Source organism: Carcharodon carcharias, chromosome 2, assembly GCF_017639515.1.
Source record: "Carcharodon carcharias isolate sCarCar2 chromosome 2, sCarCar2.pri, whole genome shotgun sequence".
NCBI lineage: Eukaryota > Metazoa > Chordata > Chondrichthyes > Lamniformes > Lamnidae > Carcharodon > Carcharodon carcharias.
In genome coordinates this window covers 150,699,076-150,721,863 of record NC_054468.1, presented here as the reverse complement: position 1 = coordinate 150,721,863, position 22,788 = coordinate 150,699,076, and the positions used below count along the sequence as shown (strand labels likewise).

Below are 22,788 nucleotides of genomic sequence, written 5' to 3'. Positions count from 1 at the left end.
CTGAGGACACTGCTCCTTCTTCTGCCCAACCAGGCGCCTCTCTTGCTCTCTTCTCCTTCGTCTCTGCTCTCTGTACACCACGAGGCGTACAGTTGGGTCACCAGGCTTAAATGCTCCTGATGTACTCCTTCTGTAGGATGAAAGGGAGAGATGCGCGGGTTAGCTTGGATGCTCTAAGAACCTCTCTTGGTTATGCCTGAAGGTCCCTTAACGCATGCCGGAGAGCACTGGCCACCACTGAGGATGGCCAGAGTTTGGTGCGCCGCATGGCTGCCCGAAACCCCACCCACCTCCACCCAATTCACCTGACCGACTGGCGGCAGCTTTGCCCACTGGACTGCATGCTGTGCTCTAAGCTCAGGCACAGGCATTCTCTTAACTTGCACTGCAAGGCTGCGCTGTTAGCTTGAACCATGGGGGAGACTGGTCCAAACCGGGATGATGACATTGCGAGGGGCTGTGAGCGCATCCGCCAATGACTGCTCTATGGCCAGTTATAGCAAGGAGATTGGACAACGTGTTCAGTCATCCAACTGTTCTGCAGACCACTAAAACACTCATTACTTTGCAGTCTCTGCCCGAGGGGTGAAAAGTTCAGGGGCATTTGGTGGCACTTTTATGCCTCTGCTGTGCTTGAGTGGATAGATAAGCTAGAGGCCTGACTCCAAGCATGTCAATGTGACTGTGTCTGAACTGTCTCGGCTATAGAGAAATGCACAAAAGTTTCCCTCTCCCCGACCCTGCACATGCTTGTACTCTACCATCAACGCAGTGCAGCACTTGCACCCCCTCCTCGAGTCACCTCAATGGCAGTGCAGCTTTTGTCCCCTCCAAGTCGCCTCGACTGCAGTGCAGCCCTTGCCACCCGCCCCCCAACCCAAGTCGCCTTGACCGCAGTGCAGCCCTCGTCTCCCCCAAGTCATTCCACCTTGAGGTCCAACAGGCGACCCTGGCAAGTGCTGCACAACCATACTGTGCACTCACCTCCAAGTTCCCCTCAAAGTGCAGCCTACCTTATGTATGCTGTTGTGAAACACATCAGCGTGGGTGCTCCATTGCTCAGATGATCAAACGTGGGTGGATGATTCCAGCAGGCCGGGCTTATAATGATATGTGGATATATTACAATGAGGTTCCCAATGTCCTGCAGTGGAAAATGCGATGCGCCATTGGTGGGCAATTGCAAACTAGTTTTACATCGTCGCAAAACTGATTTTTGGCAATCTTGCCATATTGTCCATTCACGCCGTTGAACACGCCTGATGCCAGCGGGCATGGAAAGTTCAGCCCTAAATTTTGGCTAACGTTTGGGTGCAGTATTGAGGGAGCACTGTACTGCTGGAGATGCTGTCTTTCGAACGAAATGTTAAACCCGTACCCCATCTGCCCTTTCAAGTGGACGTTAATGAAGTGAAGCAGGGGAGTTTTGCCCATTATTCAACCCATGTTTACCTAAATTATAACAGTAACTAAAGTTCAAAAAGTGGCTGTGAAAAGCTTTGCAATATCCTGAAGTTGCGAAATGTACTGTATAAATGAAGGTTCTAATGAAAAGAACATAAGAAATAGGAGCAGGAGTAGGCCATTTGGCCCCTTGAGCCTGTTCCCCAATTCAATAAGATCATGATCTGATTCTGGCCTTAAACAATATAGCAAGGAGACCAAAAATTGGTTTCATGCTGTCGTGAGACCAGTTTGTGATCGTCCGCTCTGCCTGTCAATGGCGAGCCGTGTTTCCCGCCACTGCGTGACAGGAATGTCATTTTAAAAATTTGCATGTGACTATAAGCCCTGCTTACCGGAATCATTCCCACACGTTGTTTCATCCAGGCACACCGATGTGTTTCACAATAACATTTAAAATGCGTGCACCTGGCAAGCTGAACTTCAAGGGGAACTCCGAGGTGAGTGCAAACTAACATTGTGCAGCGTTCGTGGGGGTCGTCTGTTCAACTTCAAGGAAGAGGCGACGCACGTTCAGGCAAGGGCACAGGTAAGTTGCTTTTGCCCGGTTGGTTGAGAATGCAGTTCCAGGGCAGGGGCTGCAATACGGTTGGGGCAAGGCAACACGGACTGATGGTAGTGCACAAACACATGCTAAGGAGAATGGGATGGGAAGCAACCATGCATTAGGGAAACTTTGCATAAAATGACCATTCTTCTGCAGCTGAGACAGTTCAGGTGCAGCTACATTTTGCCCAGCATCAGGAAAGCTGGAAGCAAGCGCGCTGGGATTTGCCCAGATCTCAGATTTCCACAGGTGCTGGGTGCCATCGACTGTACTCATGTGGCACTCAGATCTCTGTGGCAACAAGTGGTCAACTACATCAACCACAAGGGCTTCCACTCACTGAATGTTCAGCTGGAGTGCCAACACAAACGCATTCTACAGGTCTGTGCACAGTTCCCAGGAGGAGTCCACGACTCCTACATTCTTAGTAGGTCTCAGGTCCCTGGATCCCTGACATCTTCCAGGGTCCAAAGTGGCTGCAGGATTGGCTCCTTGGGGACAAGGGCTACCCGCAGAGGATGTGGCGGATGACACACATGCGGCGGCCTCAGACTGCAGCAGAGTGAAGGTACAATAAGGCTTATGCTGCAGCTCGCACCTTGGTGGAGGAAACCATCTGAATGTTGAAAACGAGGCTCTGGTGCCTGGACCAGTCTGGTGGAGCCCGGCATTACAGTCCACAGAAGGTGTCACGTATCGTTGTTGCCTGGTGCGCCTTTCACAACCTGGTGCTGCAACGAGGTGAGTAGCTGGCTGAGGAGGAGGAGGAGGAGTTGCACGCCTCCTCCGATGAGGAGGATGCCGACGGGGATGAGGGTGAGGAGATCCTCAAAGGCAAGGATGACCATGATAATATTCACTATTGTAAATGAACTCCCAAGAAGATCTCCCTGCTGATGGCTCCTTGTTCTAATGAACAGTGGTTGTGTCACTCAGATGTGAATCATTGGTTCCTGCACAAGATAAAGGCAGGTGTCTCAGTGCAGGGCCTCTTACCTGTGCTTCGTGCAACCTTCCCAGCACACTGATGGTGCACCTGCACAGTCACTGGACACATCAGTCATGCCTGTACCTTGATGGGGTTTTCATTGCTGCCAGAATGTCCTGGGCTGGCAGCACAGATACCATCATTTTCTGTGTGCTCTCAGCACCTTTGATTTACACCTTGAGGCTACTCTAGAGCTAGGTCCCACTGAGGTGTGTGTCCCTGCACTGATGGAGGGTGTGGGTGAGCGCTGTGGCTGGTCTTCAACGAGGGTGTCATCAGATTCGTCTTCTGAGGTTTCTTCGGGGCTTGACTCGAGAACCTGGGTCGTGGACCCCCTCGGCCGCTTCCCAGATGTGCCTGCGAAAGCAAGAACGCATAATTAGTGCATGGCAGGGAACTACGGAACAGGCGAACTGATTCATATCAGGTTGTCTGATGGACGTTGCACTGCTGGATCATCACTTGGCTGAGCACTGCTGACCTCACTGTCAGCACAGGAATGGTCCAGATTATTGCTGGCCGGCTTGATGGCTCTGTTTTCAAAGTCATGAGGACCCTGATTTGAGGCATTCCTCCACCGGTCTGTGACCTCTCGCTTTTGTTGTGTGCCAGCTTGTCTGGCATGAATCCAGTGGAGTGTGTGTAAGCAGGACACCTGTCTAGCCAGACAACAAGGATAAAAGCAAAATACTGCAGATGCTGGAAATCTGAAATAAAAACAGAAAACGTTGGAAAAACTCAGCAGGTCTGACAGCATCTGTGGAGAGAGAAACAGAGTTAATGTTTCGAGTTTGTATGACCCTTCTTCAGAGCATTTTCTGTTTTTATTTCAGATAACAATAATGCCTGGCCTGTGTATGGGTGGTGAGCGGTGCCATGAATGGAATGAGGAGACGATCCGCAGGGCAAATGGAGGTGTGGGTGAGAAGAGTGAATGGTAATGTCCCTTGAACTGGCAGTGAATGAGATCCCTGTGGATGTGTGATGGGTTTATGAGTATATGAGTTGAGAGTGATGAGAAGAGTGATTTACCTTGGCGGAATGGAGAGCATTCATCCTCTTTCGGCACTGACTGGATGTCCTCTTTTGCAGGGCATTGGTGACGACCACCACCTCCCATGCTGGATTGGTGACTTTGCTTGCTGAGCGGGGCTAGAGGACATTGCAGCAGGCCTCCACTGCATGCAGTCAGTGGTCAAGGGAAGCATGGCTAACATTGGGGACAGCATGTTTACTCCCTTCGGCAGCCATCAGTTCCCAGCAGTTTCCTATCCCTTGAAGAGAGCGAGCTCTGTGCAGGACCAACCTTTAGATATGTCACCCAGTTAACTGAAGGCCTGAGATGATGGCAGGGCAGGTGAATCAGAGGCTATCCCGCCAGCGACTGGCATGTTTCCTGGAAATTAATTATTAAGAGGCGGGACACGCTGGGATTTGGACAATATGGCGTGAAAAGGCGCCATTGCAGCCAGCATGTAAAACATCCTTTTTCCTTCCCGGTACCACACTTAGTGCAAATCTGGGTCGAAACCGCCCTGTGGCTCTGAATTCTAGATTCCCTCACAAGCAGAAACATCCTCCCAGCATCTATCCTGTCAATCCAACCTCAGAATCTTATGTGTTTCAATAAGATCATCTCTCATTCGCCTAAAGTCCAATAAATATAGGCCCAACCTGCTCAACCTATCCTCATAAATAGCCCCTACAGCCCAGAAATCAACCAAGTGAACCTTCTCTAAACCGCTCCCAAAGCAAATACATGCTTTGTTAAATAAGGAGATCAAAACTGTATGCAATACTCCAGATGTGGTCTCGTGAATACCCTGCACAGTTGTAACAAGACTTCCCCACATTCATACTCCACCCCTTGCAATAAAGGCCAACATTCCATTTGCCTTCCTAGTAACTTGTACCTGTCTAAGAACATCTTGTGATTCATGTACGAGGGCACCTAGATCCCTATGTACCACAGCAGTCTGCAGTCCCCCTCCTTTTAAATAATATTCAACTTTTCTATTCATTCTGTTCTTTATAACTTATCTTGCTTTTGTACTCTATACCTCCATTTAGAAAGCTCACAATCCCACATGCCTTATTAACCACTTTTTCAAATGTACTACGATCTTCGACAATTTGTGCACATATACCCTGGGTGTCTCTGTTCCTGCATCCCCTTTAGAATGTACCATTTATTTTATATTGTGCTTGTTGTTCTTCCCACTAAAATTTCCTAGATGTGTTCAGGAGAACTTCTGTGACCAGTATGTTCACAGTCAAATCAGAAAGGGACATTGCTGGGGAATGAGGTGGGCCAAATGGACCAAATGTCTGTGGGGAAACAATTGCATGATACTAAATTGGGGAAGTGAACCTGCAGAGGACTGCACCAATGTAGAGGAAAATATAAACAGATTTGTGTGGAAGGATAAATGGCAAATTCAATTCACAAAACATGCATAGGCTGGTGGAACAGGTGGACTTGTGAAAGATGAAATTTGATGGAGAGAAGTGTGAAGTGATAGATTTTAAGAGTAATAGTCAAGATTATGGCCGATTTGGATAAGGAAGACAAGGAAAAATTTCCCACTGGCTGAAAGTACAAAGGCTAGGGGGCACAGATTTAAGATTTTGGGCCAAGAGGTGCAGGAGGCAAGTGAGGAAGAACTTTGTTTTTACACAGGATGTGGTAATGGCCTTGAACTCGCCGCCCATTAGGATCCTGGAAGGAGAGATGATCAATGTACCTACACTACAGGGACTGCAGTGGTTCAAGAAGGCGGCTCACCCACCACCTTTTCAAGGGCAATTAAGGATGGGCAATAAATGCTGACCTAGCCAGTGAAGTCCACATCCCGCAAAATTAATTTTAAAATAATCATTCATGGCACAGGAGGAGGCCATTTGGTCCAGTAAGTCTATGCCGGCTCACCACAGAGCAGGCCAGTGTATACCGTTTATAAAAGCAAAAAACTGCGGTTGCTGGAAATCCAAAACAAAAACAAAAATACCTGGAAAAACTCAGCAGGTCTGGCAGCATCTGCGGATAGGAGCACAGTTAATGTTTCGAGTCCGAATGACCCTTCAACAGAAGGGTTATTTGGACTCGAAATGTTAACTCTGCTCCTATCTGTAGATGCTGCCAGACCTGCTGAGTTTATACTGTTTCCCAGCTAACCTTGTAGTCCTGCACGTTTATTTCTGCAAGTATCCATCCAATTTCCTTTTGAAATCATTGATTATCTCTCCATCATCCTCAAGGCAGCGAATTCTAAGTCATTACCACTTGCTGTGTAAAAAAAAAAGGTCCGCCTGCACCTCTTGCCCAAAATCTTAAATCCGTGTCCCCTAGCCCTTGTACCATCAGCCAGTGGGAAGATTTTCTTTGTCTATCTTATCCAAATCCGTCATAATCTTGTACACTTCTAACAATTCATCAAATCTCCCCTCAATCTCCTTTGCTCCAAGATTCTCCAACCTGATCTTGTAGCAATAATCCCTCATCTCTGGAACCATTCTGGTAAATCTTCTCTGCACCCTCTCAAGGACCTTCATATCCTTCCTAAAATGTGGTGACAGGAACTGGATGCAGGATTCTAGTTGTGGCCTGACCAGAGCTTTATAAAGATTCAGCGTAAATCCCCTACTTTTGTACTCAACATCTCTACTTATGAACCTTAAGATCTCATATGCTTTGTTAACCACTCTGTCTCCTGACACCTTCAAAGACCAACGCACATACACCCCATGTCCTCTCTCCCTGCATACTCTTTAGAACTGTGCCACGTCCTATCCTTTCTGTCAAAATGCATCACTTCATACTTCTCTGTATTACATTTCATCTGCCAGTTATCTACCCATTCTGCTAGCCTATCTATATCCTATTACCGTCCATTGGTATCAGCCTCGTTGTTAGCCACTCCTCCATTTTGGTATCATTGGCAAATTTTGAAATCTCACTCTTCCTGTTTTCTGTCTTAAAGCCAATTTTTTAATCCAAGCTGACACTGACTCACCTACTCCATGAGCCATAATTCTGTTAACCAGCCTTTTATGTGGTGCTTTGTCAAACGCTTTCTTAAAATCCATATAGACAACATCCATTAAATTTCCTTCAATTTTCCCTGTTGCTCTGTTACAAAAAATTCAATTTGATTAGTCAAGCAAATCTACATTGGCTCTCTCTAATTAACTCAAACCTCTCCAACTACCTGTCGATTTTTTACCTGATTATTGTTTTTAAAGTCTTACCCACCATTTATGTTAAACTAACTGCTCTATGGTAATTAGTAATGTTCTTTCACCCTTTCTTGAATAAGGGTGTCACGTTTGCCATTCTTCAATCCTCGGGCACTTGCCCCATATCTAGAAAGATCATAGCAAGCTTTTCCACTATCTCAACTCCCTCTTCATTTAGCAACCTGAGATGCAAGTCATCTGGACCAGGTGATGTATCCACTTTAACCACTGCCAGATTTTTCAGTGCCTCCTACCTTTCAATTTTCACCCTAGGCAGCTGCTTCCCTTGAATCAAGGATGATATCTACTCATGAGCTTCTGCCATGTGTCTTCATGTGAATGGACAGGTCGATTCTCCATCTGCATATCATCCCACGAGGTAATGGGATACAGAATACAGGGTTTTCTTTTCTTTCTTTCCTTCTCTGCCACCACTCTGCCTCATCATTAAGACGTTGTGACTCAAAACATGATGCAACTTGATGGAAAAGCTGTTGCCATTCCGAACGACAGGTAGCAAGCTCCTCCTAGTTAATGCTGCTGCGCTTCCAGGATAACTTCAGGGTCTTTGAAGCATTTTCTTCGTCTTCCCTGGAATGTTGGCCATTTGACAGCTGAAAAAACATGGAATGGCAGAGGAGACGATCTGGACACAGTGTCCAGTCCACCAAAGTTGATTTTAGAACTTTTGCCTGAATGCTTGTAGACCTGGCTTCAAGTACACCAGCATTTGTTTGACAGTCCTCCCACTGCATCCAGAGGTTGCAGCAGAGATATTGCTGATGGATTTTCCCTAGCGCTCTCACTTTTTGCTGATAATCCAGGTCTCACCCAGTACAGGAGTATGGTGATGACAACTGCTCTGTAAACTAGGATCCCAGCCTTCAACCACTCCGTTACCTCCGTTTCTACCAATATTTTGTCAGCTTCCTCTCAGTAAACACTGATACAAAGTGCTTACTGAACATTCTAGCTGTGCCATGCACTTCTAAGCACATTTTACTCTCTTTGAGCCCAATGGACCCACTCTACCTCTTATTACTACTTAAATGCTAGCAAAATAATTTAGGGTCCCCTTTTACGTTAACTACCATCCTATTCTTACATTCCCTGCCAGTCTTATTCTCCTTTTCACTTCCCCTCTCAACTTATTGTATTTGACCTGATTCTTGCTTGAAGAAGTTATTTGACATGCATCAGACACACACTTTTTTTGTTTCATCATATTCTCTATCTCACGTTTACTGTGCACGAGAACTCACATTCCAAGTCTTCCTATATGCTTTGGCCTTTCAGAGAATCACAAGCTGACGCCTGCTCAGCCTCCAAATATCCATGCATAAGAGCAAGAGGAGCAGTGCGTGTGGAACTGTACCCCAGTGAGAGTCAGTGTTTGTGGAACTGTACCCCAGTGAGAGTCAGTGTGCGTGGAACTGTACCACAGTGAGAGTCAGTGTGTGTGGAACTGTACCCCAGTGAGAGTCAGTGTGTGTGGAACTGTACCCCAGAGAGAGTCAGTGTGTGTGGAGCTGTACCCCAGTGAGAGTCAGTGTGTGTGGAACTGTACCCCAGTGAGAGTCAGTGTGTGTGGAACTGTACCCCAGTGAGAGTCAGTGTGTGTGGAACTGTACATCTGCTTCAGGGGATGGAGATGAGGACCTTGTTGGGCAATCTACAGAAAAACACTGTTGACAATGCACGTCAAGATGCTTGGTGCACTGCCAGGCCTGTCAGACAACCTCTACTCATTGGCAAGGGATATGGAGAAATCCAGCTCCAAGCTGTCCAAGGCCATCCTCCAAGGCCATCTGCAGACTCCCCCAGTGAAAGACAACAGGCTTACACCAGCGTGGTGCAGCCGCTTGGGTAGCGCAGCATAGGAACACTAGGTCAGGCAAGGGCACCGACAAGACAGGTACTAAGAGGATGCACAAGCATGATTAGTTCTATTTTTTTAGTTAATTGATATGTTGCTGGATAAAGTTGTTCAGTAAAGGTTTTTGCTACTTATCTTTGCTGATTTATGTTGGCCAAAGGTCTTTTTGATGCAGGAGAGGGATGTTAATATGGATGTATGGTTGGGAAAACCTGAATCTATGCTGGAGTCAGGGATTTCCTTTTACCTTAAGTGGTACTTTTCGCTGCATAGGTTGCACGTGGTGGATGTGGTCTACCCCGTCTCCTCCTCTTCCTCCTTCTGAGTTCGCCTGCGGATCGGAGGAGATAATGTTTGGGCCTTCAGAATGGTTAGGTTTTGCAGGATGCAGCACACCACCACAAACATTTGAATCTTCTCTGGCATGAACAGCACAGATCCCCTGATCAAACGAGGCAACAAAACCATTGCTTGAAGAGGCCGATGACTTGGTTCATAGTGTTGCGTGTCTCTCCATGGCTCTCATTGAAGGTCCTCTGACTTTGTGTGGTGGGATGGTAGAAGGGGTCATCAGCCACGTGTAGAGAGAGGAGCTCTAGTTGCCAAACAGCCGAGCACAGGAAACCGTCGGTAGTGCAGACTGGTGCAGGATAAACACATCATGACTGTTGTCAGAATGGCATCCACCAAGCTGAACTTTTTGGCGTGGTTGCACAGCAAATGCACATTCAGGGAATGGTAAACCCTGCCATTCCTATATCACTCCCCATTAATTTGAGGCCCCTATAGAACCATGTGCATGCTGTAAGTGGTGTCCTGTAAGATCACTAATCTGGCAAATCCACACACCCTTTCATCCTGCTTTTCCCTCCTCAGGGACAAGAGGATGAAGTCCCCTCTTCTGTGACCTCCCCAATGCATCTATGAATGGCCACACATTACTTATGAAACCTGCAACCGCCTAGAAGGATCCACTAGCATAGAATGTTGGGGGCAATTCATGACCTCCGTGATCAGTGGGAGGGCTGTCTTCATTCTGTTTTGAGGTGCCAGCCAGTGTGAAGGAGTTGGTACAGCTCTGTGAAGACCTTCTTAGTGAAGCCTAGCCTCCTCAGACACTGTTCCTGCTTCATGGCTAAGTAAGAGTGGTGCTCCTCCTGGAATACCCTTTGTGGGTACAGCCTTTTATGGAGAGCCTCCATTCTCCTCCCTCCTCCTCTCCATCTTCTGCTCATGTTACTAAACAAATGGTACTGCAAACTGTTTAAGGCACTGATCTTTTCTCCTTGGTGAGTGCAGCAAATATCTCAAAATAGCTCCAACAACTCACCACAGTGCTTCCACATACTTTGTCTTAGCAAAAGTAAGTTAAAATCACCTCACCCACAACTAATTTAGTGGCCCTTTAAACAGTCCATCTTGCTTCATAAAGTTTGTTGTTTCAGGAGTGATTACCAAAGACACTGCTTGCAAATATAATGACCATGTCTGGTATCCTGCCTTGATCCATTTAGCTGACGTCCGTCATGATAGTGTCCATTCAAGATCTTTGGGCGCACCCAGGGGTACACCTATGTATGCCAGTCTAATTTCATAATACCACACAGGCCATACAGGAAGCTACCAACGATATATCATGCACATGGAAATCTTTAGTAGGTCTCCATAGCAAGAAGTGAAATTACGCCACTCAGTTTTGTGTCTGACCTTTCTCTCTAACAGGTCCACACCAGCAGCAAGCACTTCCAGCAGGTAGCGATCAGTTTTTTCATGCAGAGCTCCTGGGAACCTTGCAGCAACACACATTTGGGCAACTGGTTAGACTGGTGCCCACTCAAAATGAGTTCAATGCTCAGGGGGATTACTACTGTAGGAACCTCTGCCAGTGACCAGGACTGAACTCCCAGCAAACTGGACCACACAAATTGAAACTTTGGGGTAATTATTCCAAATTCAATAGAAAAATTCAAGTATTCACAAAATCAGGAAAACATATTGTCAAGTTTTGATATGTGATATGTGCCTCATGCTAGCGACACTCTCCAGTGGTTAGGGAAAGTAGGAACACAATCTAGTTAAATGATACACTTATCTTTTTTCCCCTTTGGTGTTCTTTATATTAAGATCTTTGCAGTCATCGCAAATCGATTTTCAGGGCACCGCAGCACTAAAAATGACCCAGGATTATGTGAAAGAGCTGGTTGAAGGAAACTCTTTTTCCCTTTGAGGAATAGTGGGGAAGTGATGGAAGGATTAGCAAGCCAATTATCAAACTGCTCACATCAGCTCAGGAATGCTCCTTCTGTGGCCATCAAGTCCTGTAGTGGGACTTGAACCCAGAGCTTTCTAGCCCAGAGGCAGGAGCGCTACCAACCAAGCCACAAGACCTATTGCTTAACAGAAGGATGCACAAAACTGCAACCAAAGCAGTCAAAGCGAAGGAAGATGAAACACCAGGCTTGAGCTCCCAAGATTCTCAGATGTCACACTGGAGGTACTAGTGTCGGGTGTAAACTCAAAGGTAGAGGCAATGTTTACATGCGATTCAGGAGGTCCTCGAGCCAGCACCTTCAAAGGGAGTGGGAGTAGGTAACAAGTGACATAAATACTTTAAGTCTGACTCTGAGGGCCTAGAAAGCAGTGCCAGAAAAAGTTTAAAGATCTCTCACATTTGGTCAGGTCAGTTAATGCACCTTCACATCACTTCTCATACCTTCAAATGACAGTCTTTCACACTGCTCAATGCATCACACTCTCATCACTCATCCAGCAGCACTCAGGACTCTTCATACTTCACCACACCCACACACGCTTTTCACTGATGCTAATCTCACATCCAGCTATTACCTAATTACCTAAGACAAATGCCACACAATCACTATCATTCTGCCCTGTCTCTTGCAGGACAAGGTTATCCATAACAAGGAGAAGAACCAAGAGAGGCTATGGGTGGAGCCAGGGGTTGTGGTAGTTGGCAGGGGTCACCACGACTCCATCCACTCAGCCTAGAGAAGGAGAATTGTGGGTCTGGCTGCAATGGAGCCCATGGCACCTTGCATCTGCCTTATGCCCTTTCTCCACTCCCTTCTGACCCTCATACTGAGACCTGGTATGAAGTGACAGCTGCTCTTCTCCTCCATCAACCCACTTTCTCCTTCTGCTTTATGCTTTCAGACACCCAGAACTTGGGTCAGCTGAAGCACACCCAGAGGAAGGGGGAAGAGCAATCCCATACCAGTCACTTAGAAACACCATCACAGATCTGACACTTGCAGGGACCAGCTCAGATACTAGCATAACATGTTCCTTTAAGAGGCTAGCATAGAGTCAAGACGTGCATATGGTGAGTCACTACGTATGTGTGGGCTGCAACTATATCAGGTGGAAAAGAATAGCTCACCAGAGAGTGAGGCAATTGCCTCTAGCAGAGGCAATTGTGATGGAGCTTCTGATAGCCAACATCTCAGCTTCCATTACAGCACAGGCAGTGATCTCCCAGATGCTGCAGTTCAGTCAGAGGCCATGAGATATATAAAAACAAAAAACTGCAGATGCTGGAAAATTCTGTTTTTGTTTTGCCATGAGATATATGTTTGCTGCTTTGTAAGTTCAGACTGTTGCCATCACAGCTGCAGATCTCACAACTCAAAGGAGCATGCAAGTTCTCACACCAGTCCAGCAAACTGTCCTCTACAGCTCATTAGGATTTCTGAAGTTCTGCACCATGGGAGTGGCAGTGACACTATGGTACACAGATCTGCTGTCGTCTCTTAGGATGACAGCATTTCTGCTCCCATCACTGTCTCCCGCTCCCATCACTGTCATTGCTGTTGCCTCTCAGCCAGCCAGACAGCTGCCATCTATGCCAAGGTGGTGCAGTCTGAAGCTGTGCCCTCAAGGCCCATGAGCTGCAAGGGCATCCTGCAAGGATGCAGTCTCCCCCATTGAAATTCAGTAGCATTGCACGAGTGGCCATGCTGTAGCAGCTGAGGTAGCACTGCATAAGAGCACTAAAACAAGTAAAGGCACCCACAAGACAAGCATGAAGGGAATGCTCAAGGGTATGTAGTTCATTTCTTTCTTTTTAAGTGGATGCATTGTTGGAAAAAGATGCAATGGAAACTTTTTTGTTGTTGGCTTTTATTATTGGAATGTGGCCAAGGGGATGCTGTGTGGGGTGGTTCAAATGGATTAACAGTGGGCAATGGTGGGTCTATGTTAGTGTGGAGAAGTTATATCACTGAAATCAAAACCTGATAATCCTCTTTCTCACAGCTTTTCTGTTTAAAAGGGGCTCAGGATAACTGTTCCTTCCGTCCTCCCATGTTCGCTTTCAGAGGCTGCTCATAATGGCAAGGCTGTGGTAGATGCAGCAGAGCACGACAAACTTCGAGATCCACTCTGGTGTAGCTTCCAGTGCTCTCTAAGTGTTTAAGATAGCACAACCATTGCTTTAGCAGGTCGACTGCCTGTTTGACAATGTTCCAAGTGGCTCCATGGCTCTTGTTGTAAGCCTACTCTGCTTGTGCTTGTGTTGAGGGATGGTGAAAAGAGGTGGGGATGGGAGGAAATCAACCACATGGGGAGTGTGTACTCCTTGTCCCCGAGCAGCCAGCCTCTGGTTTCTCTAGGAGGAGCAAAGACATGCAGTTACAGTCTTGCCAGGGTCAGACACCAACTGCTTATTTATGGAATGAAAGCCCTATATTTCTCCCCATTTTCAAGGAACCTGCAGAACCATGTGCATTCAGTTATTGGTGCTCTGCACCATCAGAAATCTCACTATCGTAGCCTTTTTATCCTGCTTGTCATTCCTTAGCGAAAAGACGATGAACTGTCCTCTTCTGGAGTAGATGACCTCCCTGATGCTGCAATGGAAAGCATATTGTGAAATATTGCTGCACTCCCTGCTCCCACGTGGAAGTACCCAGAGCTTTAGAAGTTGACTTCTATGGCCATTGGTAGGGCTGTCCTCTGTGCTGTGAGGCTCAAGATGGTGTGCTGCATAGACTGTGCCAGAAGTGGTTGAAGCACCCCAGGAGGGCGACTGACTTCTGTGGCATCGCTTTCCAAATTTCATGCCCTGACTCTGATACAATTAAGGAAAAGAACAACAAGGTTAAAGAACCCTACTGCTCGAGTTAAGACTCCCTCTTCAATGGAATATTTCTCTAATGAACATACAAAGATGAAAAAAATGTGCTCGCAAACAGGACAGAAATGTGTTACGCTGAATTCCTTGTAAATGATCACCTACACAAGACCCAAAAGGGTGGCAGAAAGAGTATTTTAATTTTAGCATTTTAGTATTTTTAGTTAGATACTAAAATAATGCTATGGTACTCAAACTTTGTATGGATGCAAGTAAAGATTAAGAGAGAGAAAAACGTTGAGGATTCCCATTCAGTTTCCTGCAATTCTAACATTGCCATTTTCTTTCCCTCTTCATCTTGGGCTCCACCGTTTTCTTTGCTTCCTCATTTTTAACCCCAGTCTCTGGAACTCCATTCTCTTTCTCTATTTTGTGCAACTAACGTTTCTCTTTATGGGTGCTTACAAAACACTAGTAATTGAATCTGTAGCTCACCTGGTGGTATTGTATGGAAGGATCTAACAGACAGTAGTGAATAATTGTGGTCATTCCTTCAAGGAGAGTGAGAATCATATCTGGGGCAATGCTCACTGCCATCCAAGTTGGCCTTCAGAAAACCAGAAAAAATAGGTTAAAAGTTTATTGTGGGCTACCACTTTGAAAACACCTAAAAAAAACACTGCTACAAACATACTAAATTACAAGCTTCCATCAGTATCAGGTAACATTGAGGTTTGTATGACAATGCACTCATTGACTTGAGGCTGCTTATATTCAATCCCCAAACCAATTGATACATGTCAAAACTAGTTTGTTTACATATAAATAAGTGTCAATTTGGAATTCTGGTGTTAGATCTTAATTTCAATCAGTTAATTTTATATTTCAGTAATTAAGATATAATTGTTATCTGTCTTTCCCTAATCAAGGGAACCAAACATAAAAAGAGTAAGTCAGGTTTTATAACAGTAGTTGAAGTTTTGAATTATTGATTGATACAGCTTACACTCATGACTTTAAACTTCCCTTATTACTCCATTGCTCCAGCCACCCCATCTACCCCTGATCTACATCCTTTCTGTGTTGAAATCAAGATCCAACACTAGGTAAGTGTTTTTTTCATGAGCCACATATGTAAAAGTTGCAAAATTTAGCAGTTTGCTTCCCACTTGCCCTAGACTTTGTAGAACATACTTTGTACAATAATAAATCTGGTGAAAAACATACATCTCTACTATTGTAAACTTATATTTTAGCAGGACCTCCTCAACTCATTTAGTCTTCAATGGGTTCCACAATCCAAAGACTTTTAAAACCTCAAGTAAGGGATCATGTGGCCAAAGCCTTTCAATTTACTGTCTTCTTCTCTAACTTTTCAAGCTTGATGGTATCCTGCACTTATGCTGCTCCGCTATTCAATATGACTATTCTGATCTTCTGCTTCATCTCCACTTTCCAGCCCAGTCCCCATATTATTTGATTCAATGAGACACCAAATTAAAACTCAGTCTTAAATACATTAAACAATGGCGCGTTCATAACCCTTTGGGGTGGACAATTTTAAAGATTCACCACCCTCTGAGTGAAGAAATTTCTTCTCATTTTAGTCCTAAATGATTGACCCCTTTTCCTGAGGCCATGTTGCTCACTCACTTAGCCTGTCAATATCCCCTTTCAGCCTCTTTGTGTCCTCTTCACAGCTTATATTTCCACCTAACTTTGTACTGGCAGCAAACATGGATACAACACTCCTGGTCTTTTTATCTAATTAATTAATTTAGATTGCAAACAACGGAGGCCCAGCATTGACCTTGTGCTGTTACACTAGTTACAGCTGCCAACTTGAAAATGTCCCCTTTATCCCTATTCTCTGCTTCCAGCCCATTATTCAATCCATCAGGTCTCTGTTATCGCCACAACATCATATTTCCAGGTGGCTATTTGTACCTGCAGCTGACTGTCCTTATTTATCACACTTCATGAGTTCACATACATGCAGAGTAAACCTTATTGCATTCCGACTCATGTTGACCCCACCTAATACCTTACTATTTCCTGCTCTATCACTATCTGCCTTTCCCAGTTCTTTGTGCACCTTGTATCCCTCTCTAATGTTATCCTGGTTCTCATCCCCCTGCCAAGTATCCAGAAGCAGTTTTTGCATTGTCAGTACACAGTGCTGTAATATTTGTGTAAGTACAGCCTCTTTGCTCACAGAATAGCTTCATCAGCATTAAGTACTGTCGGTGTCTGCACAAATGTTGCAGTCTCATTGGTTTTGGTGTTAGAAAGTGCTTCAGCATTTAGTAGAATTCAATTGCATTTGGGGAGAAACACTACTCATAGTTGAAACAAGGCCAAAGCCTGTCCCTGACAGAAAGCCAGTGAGTGATATTTCTAAAACTCTCTTTCCTAATAATAAACTCTAAATGATCCAATACTCAAACCACCACACAGACATCAGATCATCCATGTTGCTGAAGCTGCTCCCCCACCTGGAACCCACCGACTTTTTTCATATCAAATAAGACTTTCCATCTCAGCAGCTTGTGACCTTTGACACACTCCTTGATTGGATCCAATGAAAAAAGTCTTTGGCTCACCTCGAACCTTCCATTCTCCACTATATCTTTTTCTGTCTTTTAATTGCATCAACAATCATCATTATGTCAATTTTCTTCTCCTTCTGAATACCAGGTGCATCTTCATACATTTCCTTCTACTTGCTTCGTCCCTGTTCTGAAAGCAAGCTTCAGATCTCCATCTCCCACTTTAACTAATTCTTTCCTAGGACTTCATTACTTTGGAGCTTCACACATGTACACTTATTTCATCTGCTCTCAGGTGACCTGACTGTCGCCATTATCTGGAATGTGCATCTCTGTTCATCAGACATGCAGGTGGAAAGCTGCAAGACTGGTACCTCAGGCCCTGTCTGATTTCATTGATTGTATATATCGGTCTATTATCTTATTGCCTGGGTGAATGTTCAACTTTCCTTGAAACTTGGCAGGCACTTGATTCTTAATAATTGATCATGCACAACTTAAAATTATCAGAAAGTAAAGCATGATTTTTTTTAAATTTTAAAAAATGTTCCGGATTAAGATAATCAGATTTTAAACTACAACTCAGAAGGAACATGAGAGAAGCTGATTTGTTGCTGACATACAGCAGACTGTAGATGGAGAAGGTGAATGTAGTATGATTATAGCCAGGGCACAAGAGCAGGGGAAGGGAAAAGACAGATATTGAGCAGAATCTTCCCAGAATTGCACTAAGTGCAATAGTGGGCAGGTAAAATGGAATCCTACCTGCGGACGAAAATGGCGGGTTTTTATGCCATATCGTCCCGAGTCTGCCTGATTATTTATTTACTCCTGCGAAACATGCCATTTCCGTGGCGAGCGGGCTCTTATTCGCCTGCCAGCCATCACCCCATCACGCCAGCCACCATCTTTAAAAAGCAGCCGCCAGCAAAGTGCTCATAGCCACCAGCTCAACACCGCTGCCTGGGAGACATGGCAGCCCTGCCTCGCCCCGCTTCAACGATGGGTCCCTCTAGTGACTGCTGGATACCATAGAGGCCCGTCAGGATGTGCTCTACACCTCCACTCTGGCCACAGGATGGGCAGCAAAGTCACCAACCCGGCTTGGGAGGCAGTGGTCTGTGCAAATGCCCTGCAGAGGAGGACAGCCACCCAGAGCCGCAAAAGAATGAATGATCTCCTTCATTCAGCCAGGGTAACTCACTCTTTTCATCACTCCCAATTCACACACACACTCAAACCCATCACACATCCACAGGGCCCTTACTCACTGCCAGTGCAAGGGTCATCACCATTCACTCATTCACACACACCGTTATTGTCATCATCCCATCCATGGGATTACTGATCACCCACACAGGCCAGGCATACGTACCTGGCCCAGCAGGCGTCCTGATACACTCTCGCAGTCAGGTGAAGGGATGCCGGAGATCAAAGTTCTGACAGAATTAGAAAACAAGAGTGATCCAGCTGGCCGGTGATAACCGGGACTGGTCCTGTGCTGACGGTGAGGTCGGTGCTGCTCTACCAAGTGAGGACCCAGCAGTGCAACATCCATTAGACAATCATGCTATGGGTGATGTGTCCTCTTTCACAGGCCCCTGCCATGCACTAATTATCTTCCCTTGCTTTCGCAGGCACATCTGCACATGGATTGAGTCCATGACCCAGGACCTCCAATCAAGCCCCGAAGAAACCTCTGAAGTGGAATCTGGAAGCATGCTCCCTGAAGTCCCATCACAGTGCTCACCACAGCCTTCACCAGCGCAGAGGCACGCACCTCAGTGGGACCTAGCTTTAGAGTAGCTTTGGGATCACAATCTGGTGAGCACATCGCACTTCCTGATCCACACGGGCAGAGGCAGAGGTTTCCCAGGTCTCCGGCACTCAGAAAACTGCCGAAGGACAGAATGTCACAGAGTCCAAGTCAGATGATAAGCCTCTGGACTCGGTCATGTCACAGTTGCTGGAGCTGCAAAGGTAAGCTAGGGAACATCAGGAAGGGATGTCCGCTGCACTCCTCAGAATGCAAGGGACTATAGAGGAATCTGTCTGTCTTCAGGCTGAGGTGAGAGCGCCAGCATTGCAACACACCAAGTTCAATACTGGCAGGCTGGTTGCTGCCATGGGGACCTTGGTTCAGGACGTCACTCCTGCACTGCCGCGTGGGCTTAACTCCATCACTGATGCCATAGTTGGCTTCCAACTGTGTGTATGCGAGAGGGATGCTGGGCAGCTCAATTTCACTCCAGCTACCCTTTCCATTCACTGAGTCAGCCAGGGGCCCTCAGGCACCCATTGAGAGGAGGATCAGCAAGTGCACACTCCAGTACCATCCACCAGGTGATTCTGGGAGTGACTGGCCCATCCGAATCCCTTCTTCCTGTGACTTCCTCAGCTCCAGCTTCACAAGACGAGGAAGGTGCCACTGCAACACAGCACGACCCTGAAAGCAGGCCGCGGCCCACCAAGTCTCGGCCCGCCAGAGGAAGCCTGCTGAAGTCATCACAGACAGGGCATCACAGTCAGCAGGCTGCCTCCACCTCCGCTGTGGCTGTCCGGGGAGCACCAAGACATAGCAGCAGGGTTAGGGAAGTTAGGTAACAGTAGTTGCACAGCCTGGGCACAGGTGTTGATCACTTGTACATACTGTTCACTATCGTCAATGAACTTGTAAGAATGTCTCCCGGCCTGTGGCTCCTTGTTCTGATGAGAAGTGTTCTTGTCAGTCAGACATGAAACCTTTCTGCACAAGTTAAAAGGCAGGTGTCTCAGCCCAGGGCCTCTTCCCTGTGCTCGCGCAGCCTGCAGACCACAGTGATGGTCCGGCCTCACACTCCCTGAAAACATTACTGATGCCTGCAGCTTGGCAGTACTGGTCATTGCTGCCAGAATATAGCGGGCAGGGCCACAGAGTTCTCTCATTGTGTGTGTGTGCTCTCAGCACCTTTAAGGTGAGGCTGGCCTCCATCATGCCAGCATCTGCAACCAGTGATGCTGTGCACCAGCTCTTGAAGGGCTGAGGTGCTGAAGGCGGACACAGCCTTCACAAGATGCTTCTAAAGTTTCATGGCTGCATCTCTGAGATTGCCCTGATCATGGAGCGCAAGCAAGCTGCCCTCGGCCAGACAGGAGTCAAACATTCTCAGAGGCTATGTGAAGATCTATGGAGTGTCCTCACTGCATGTTGTCATCATCATCCTGTGATCGAGTGAATATTAGTGTCTTCATTGCATCTCCATTACAGGAACATTCTCACAGAGGGCACTTGCGCTGCCATAAGCCAGACTGGAAACAAATCTTCACAACTGCGATGTGAGGATCTATGGGGACACCTCACTGCATGTCGTCATCATCCTCCACAAATCTGGTGGCTATGAGGGTCTCTTGAGCACGCCTGCCTTGTCTAGCCAGTGCAAGAGCCTCATCCCCATCATCGTCACCACCAAGGACCCTCTCACCCTCATACCCGTCGGCGTTTTCCTCATCCAAGGGGACCTCCAGCTCCTCCTCAGCCAGCTCGTCTCCCCGTTGCAGTTCCAAGTTGTAAAGGGTGTGACAGATGACAACGATGCGTGACACCCTCTGTGGACTGTATTGCAGTCTAGACCAGTCCATTGCAGTCTATTGCAGACTAGACCAGTCCAGGCACCAAATCGCATCTTCACCATCCCGATGGTCTGATCCACCAAGTTGCCAGCTGCTGCATGAGCCTCATTATAGCATCGCTTTGCTGCAGTCAGAGGCCGCCAGACTGGTGTCATCAGCCACGGCCTCTGCGGGTAGCCCTTGTCCCCAAGGAGCTAACCCTGTAGCCTCTGTGGACCCTGGAGGACTGCAGGGATCTGCGAGTGACTTAGGATGTAGGCGTAGTGCACACTCCCTGGAAACCGTGCACATACCTGCAGGATGCATTTCTGGTGGTCGCATACCAGCTGTACGTTCAGTGAGTGGAAGCCCTTGCAGTTTGATGACGTCCAACGAATGTAGCGACAAAGACCTGAGAGCCACATAATTGTAGTCAATCGCAACCTGCAGCTGTGGGAATCCCGAGATCAGGGTGAATCCAATGGCCCTTGCATCCTGGCTGCCGCGGTCTCGGGGGAAATGCACAAAGTTGTGTGCCATGGAGAAGATGGCATCCGTGACCTCATGGATGCATTTGTGGATGGCGGGTTGTTAACTCCCACAGGGGTCACCTGTGGAGCCCTGAAAGGAGCCACCAGCAGAGAAATTGAGCGCCACGGTCACTTTCACAGCCACTGGCAGTGGATGCCTTCCATGTCCCCTTGGTGCCAAGTCCTGCAATAAGTGGCAGATGTGAGCCACAAGGTCCTTAGACATGCGCAGTTGTCGGCAACACTAGGTCCCAGTCATCTGCAGGAATGGCAGGCGGCGTCGACAGACCGTGTGTGTCGCCAGGCACCGACCAACTAACTGTCACTCCTGGGCAGCATGTGCAGGGGCCTCTATTGCCCCTTCTTCATGATGTTGCTGCTCCTGCCTTTGTGCAGCCAGGAGCCTCAGTCGCTCTCTCCTCTGTCTTCTACTATCTCTGTAGGTCATCAGGCATACAGCTAGGTCACCAGGATCCATGATCCTGATGTGATCCTCCTGCAGTATGAAAGAGAGAGGCGTGGTTATCACGGCGCCTTTCCTGGCCCTGTGTGACCGCCGCTTAACGCTTCCCAGGGAATGGTCACCCCTCGGATGGCCAGAGATGAGTGCGCTGCATGACTGCCCTGTCAACCTGCGACATGGGGGACACTGGTACAAACCGTATACTGAGATTACAAGCGGCTGTGAGCGCCTCCAGCGATGACTGCTACGTGGCCAGTGTTGTCGAGGAGATTATACAATATGTGTAATCCAACTGCTCCGCGGTCCAATAAAGTAAAATAATCAGTGACATAGTGTAATTATAATTTTTTGAAATTATAATGTAAATTTTTGCTGAATGCAGAACATGATTTATTCAATGAATGAGCAATGAAGATTGAAGGCAGGATGAGTACTTTTAATGGATCAAATTGTTTGAAAGATTAATGTATTTCTTTTTCTCTTGTCCTCCCCCACCACCCCTCGTTTGCTTAGAATATTACTATAAATGGTGGTTTAGGTTTAAGATTCTTGTTAAACTCGATAGTCAGTTGATGAAAGATTAAACCAGAGCCAATCTTTACTCAGTTTAGAGTTATTCCGAGTGAAACAGTGCAAGTATATACCTCCTAACTCAACCTTCATCCCAGTGTGTCTCTTTATATTTGCTCGAGTAACAACTTGATCAATACCCGCCACCTGCATATGGTTAAGCACAATTTATATGCAAGGAACAGCTATAAGGAAGTTATTTTTCTTCAATCCCCAGAAATCACATATTTTGAAATATGAATAATACTGATTTAAGCTTCATGAAGGAAAAATTATCTGCCAGATAGTATTCAAATCATTAAAGTAACCCAATGCTTCTTCTGTGCACTATGGAATATAGCCTAATTTGATGGATTCTGAAGAAATAATTTTTGAGCATGTACATTAAAATGCTGTTATAACAATGTGGGAAGACAGCACCGCATATAATCTCAGCGTCTTAAATCTTACATGAAGTTCCAGAACTGCACACAGAATTAATTAATTTTCACATGAAACTCAATGATCTAACCAATTATTTGACATTCATCACTCCCGCAGGTCCTATGGAGATGAATGCCAGGAGCTAGTGTGTGACAAATGCATAAAGAACTTAGAAGACCTCACAAGTTGGATGATCCATTTTTCAAGCAACCATTCAATACAGGAGCATGCCAAATTAGTACAGGCCTAAGACCTATTTTAGTACTGCTGCACTAGCTGTTAGGCCAAATATTTTATTGCATGCTGCATTTAAATCTACACAGTAAGGTTTGTTCTATGTTTTTGGATGTGTTAGTTAGAACCTGATGGAAAAATATCCAGAACTAGCCAAGGTGATGAAGAGATTGACCTTTGACCAGTTCCTAGATTCCTTCCCCTGAATATACTAGGGTATAGTATCAC

At 46.4% G+C, this 22,788-nt stretch overlaps 1 protein-coding gene across 3 annotated transcripts in view; it reads right to left on the bottom strand.

Annotated features, from left to right (window-relative positions):
* dop1a (DOP1 leucine zipper like protein A) overlaps nt 1–22,788 on the bottom strand; it is a 355,194-nt gene that overhangs the window by 108,726 nt on the left and 223,680 nt on the right. For all 3 annotated transcript variants that reach the window (XM_041213315.1, XM_041213322.1, XM_041213331.1), the window contains one exon: nt 14,699–14,810. In XM_041213315.1, the coding sequence (XP_041069249.1) occupies nt 14,699–14,810 (112 nt within the window). The remainder of the gene's footprint in view (nt 1–14,698; nt 14,811–22,788) is intronic.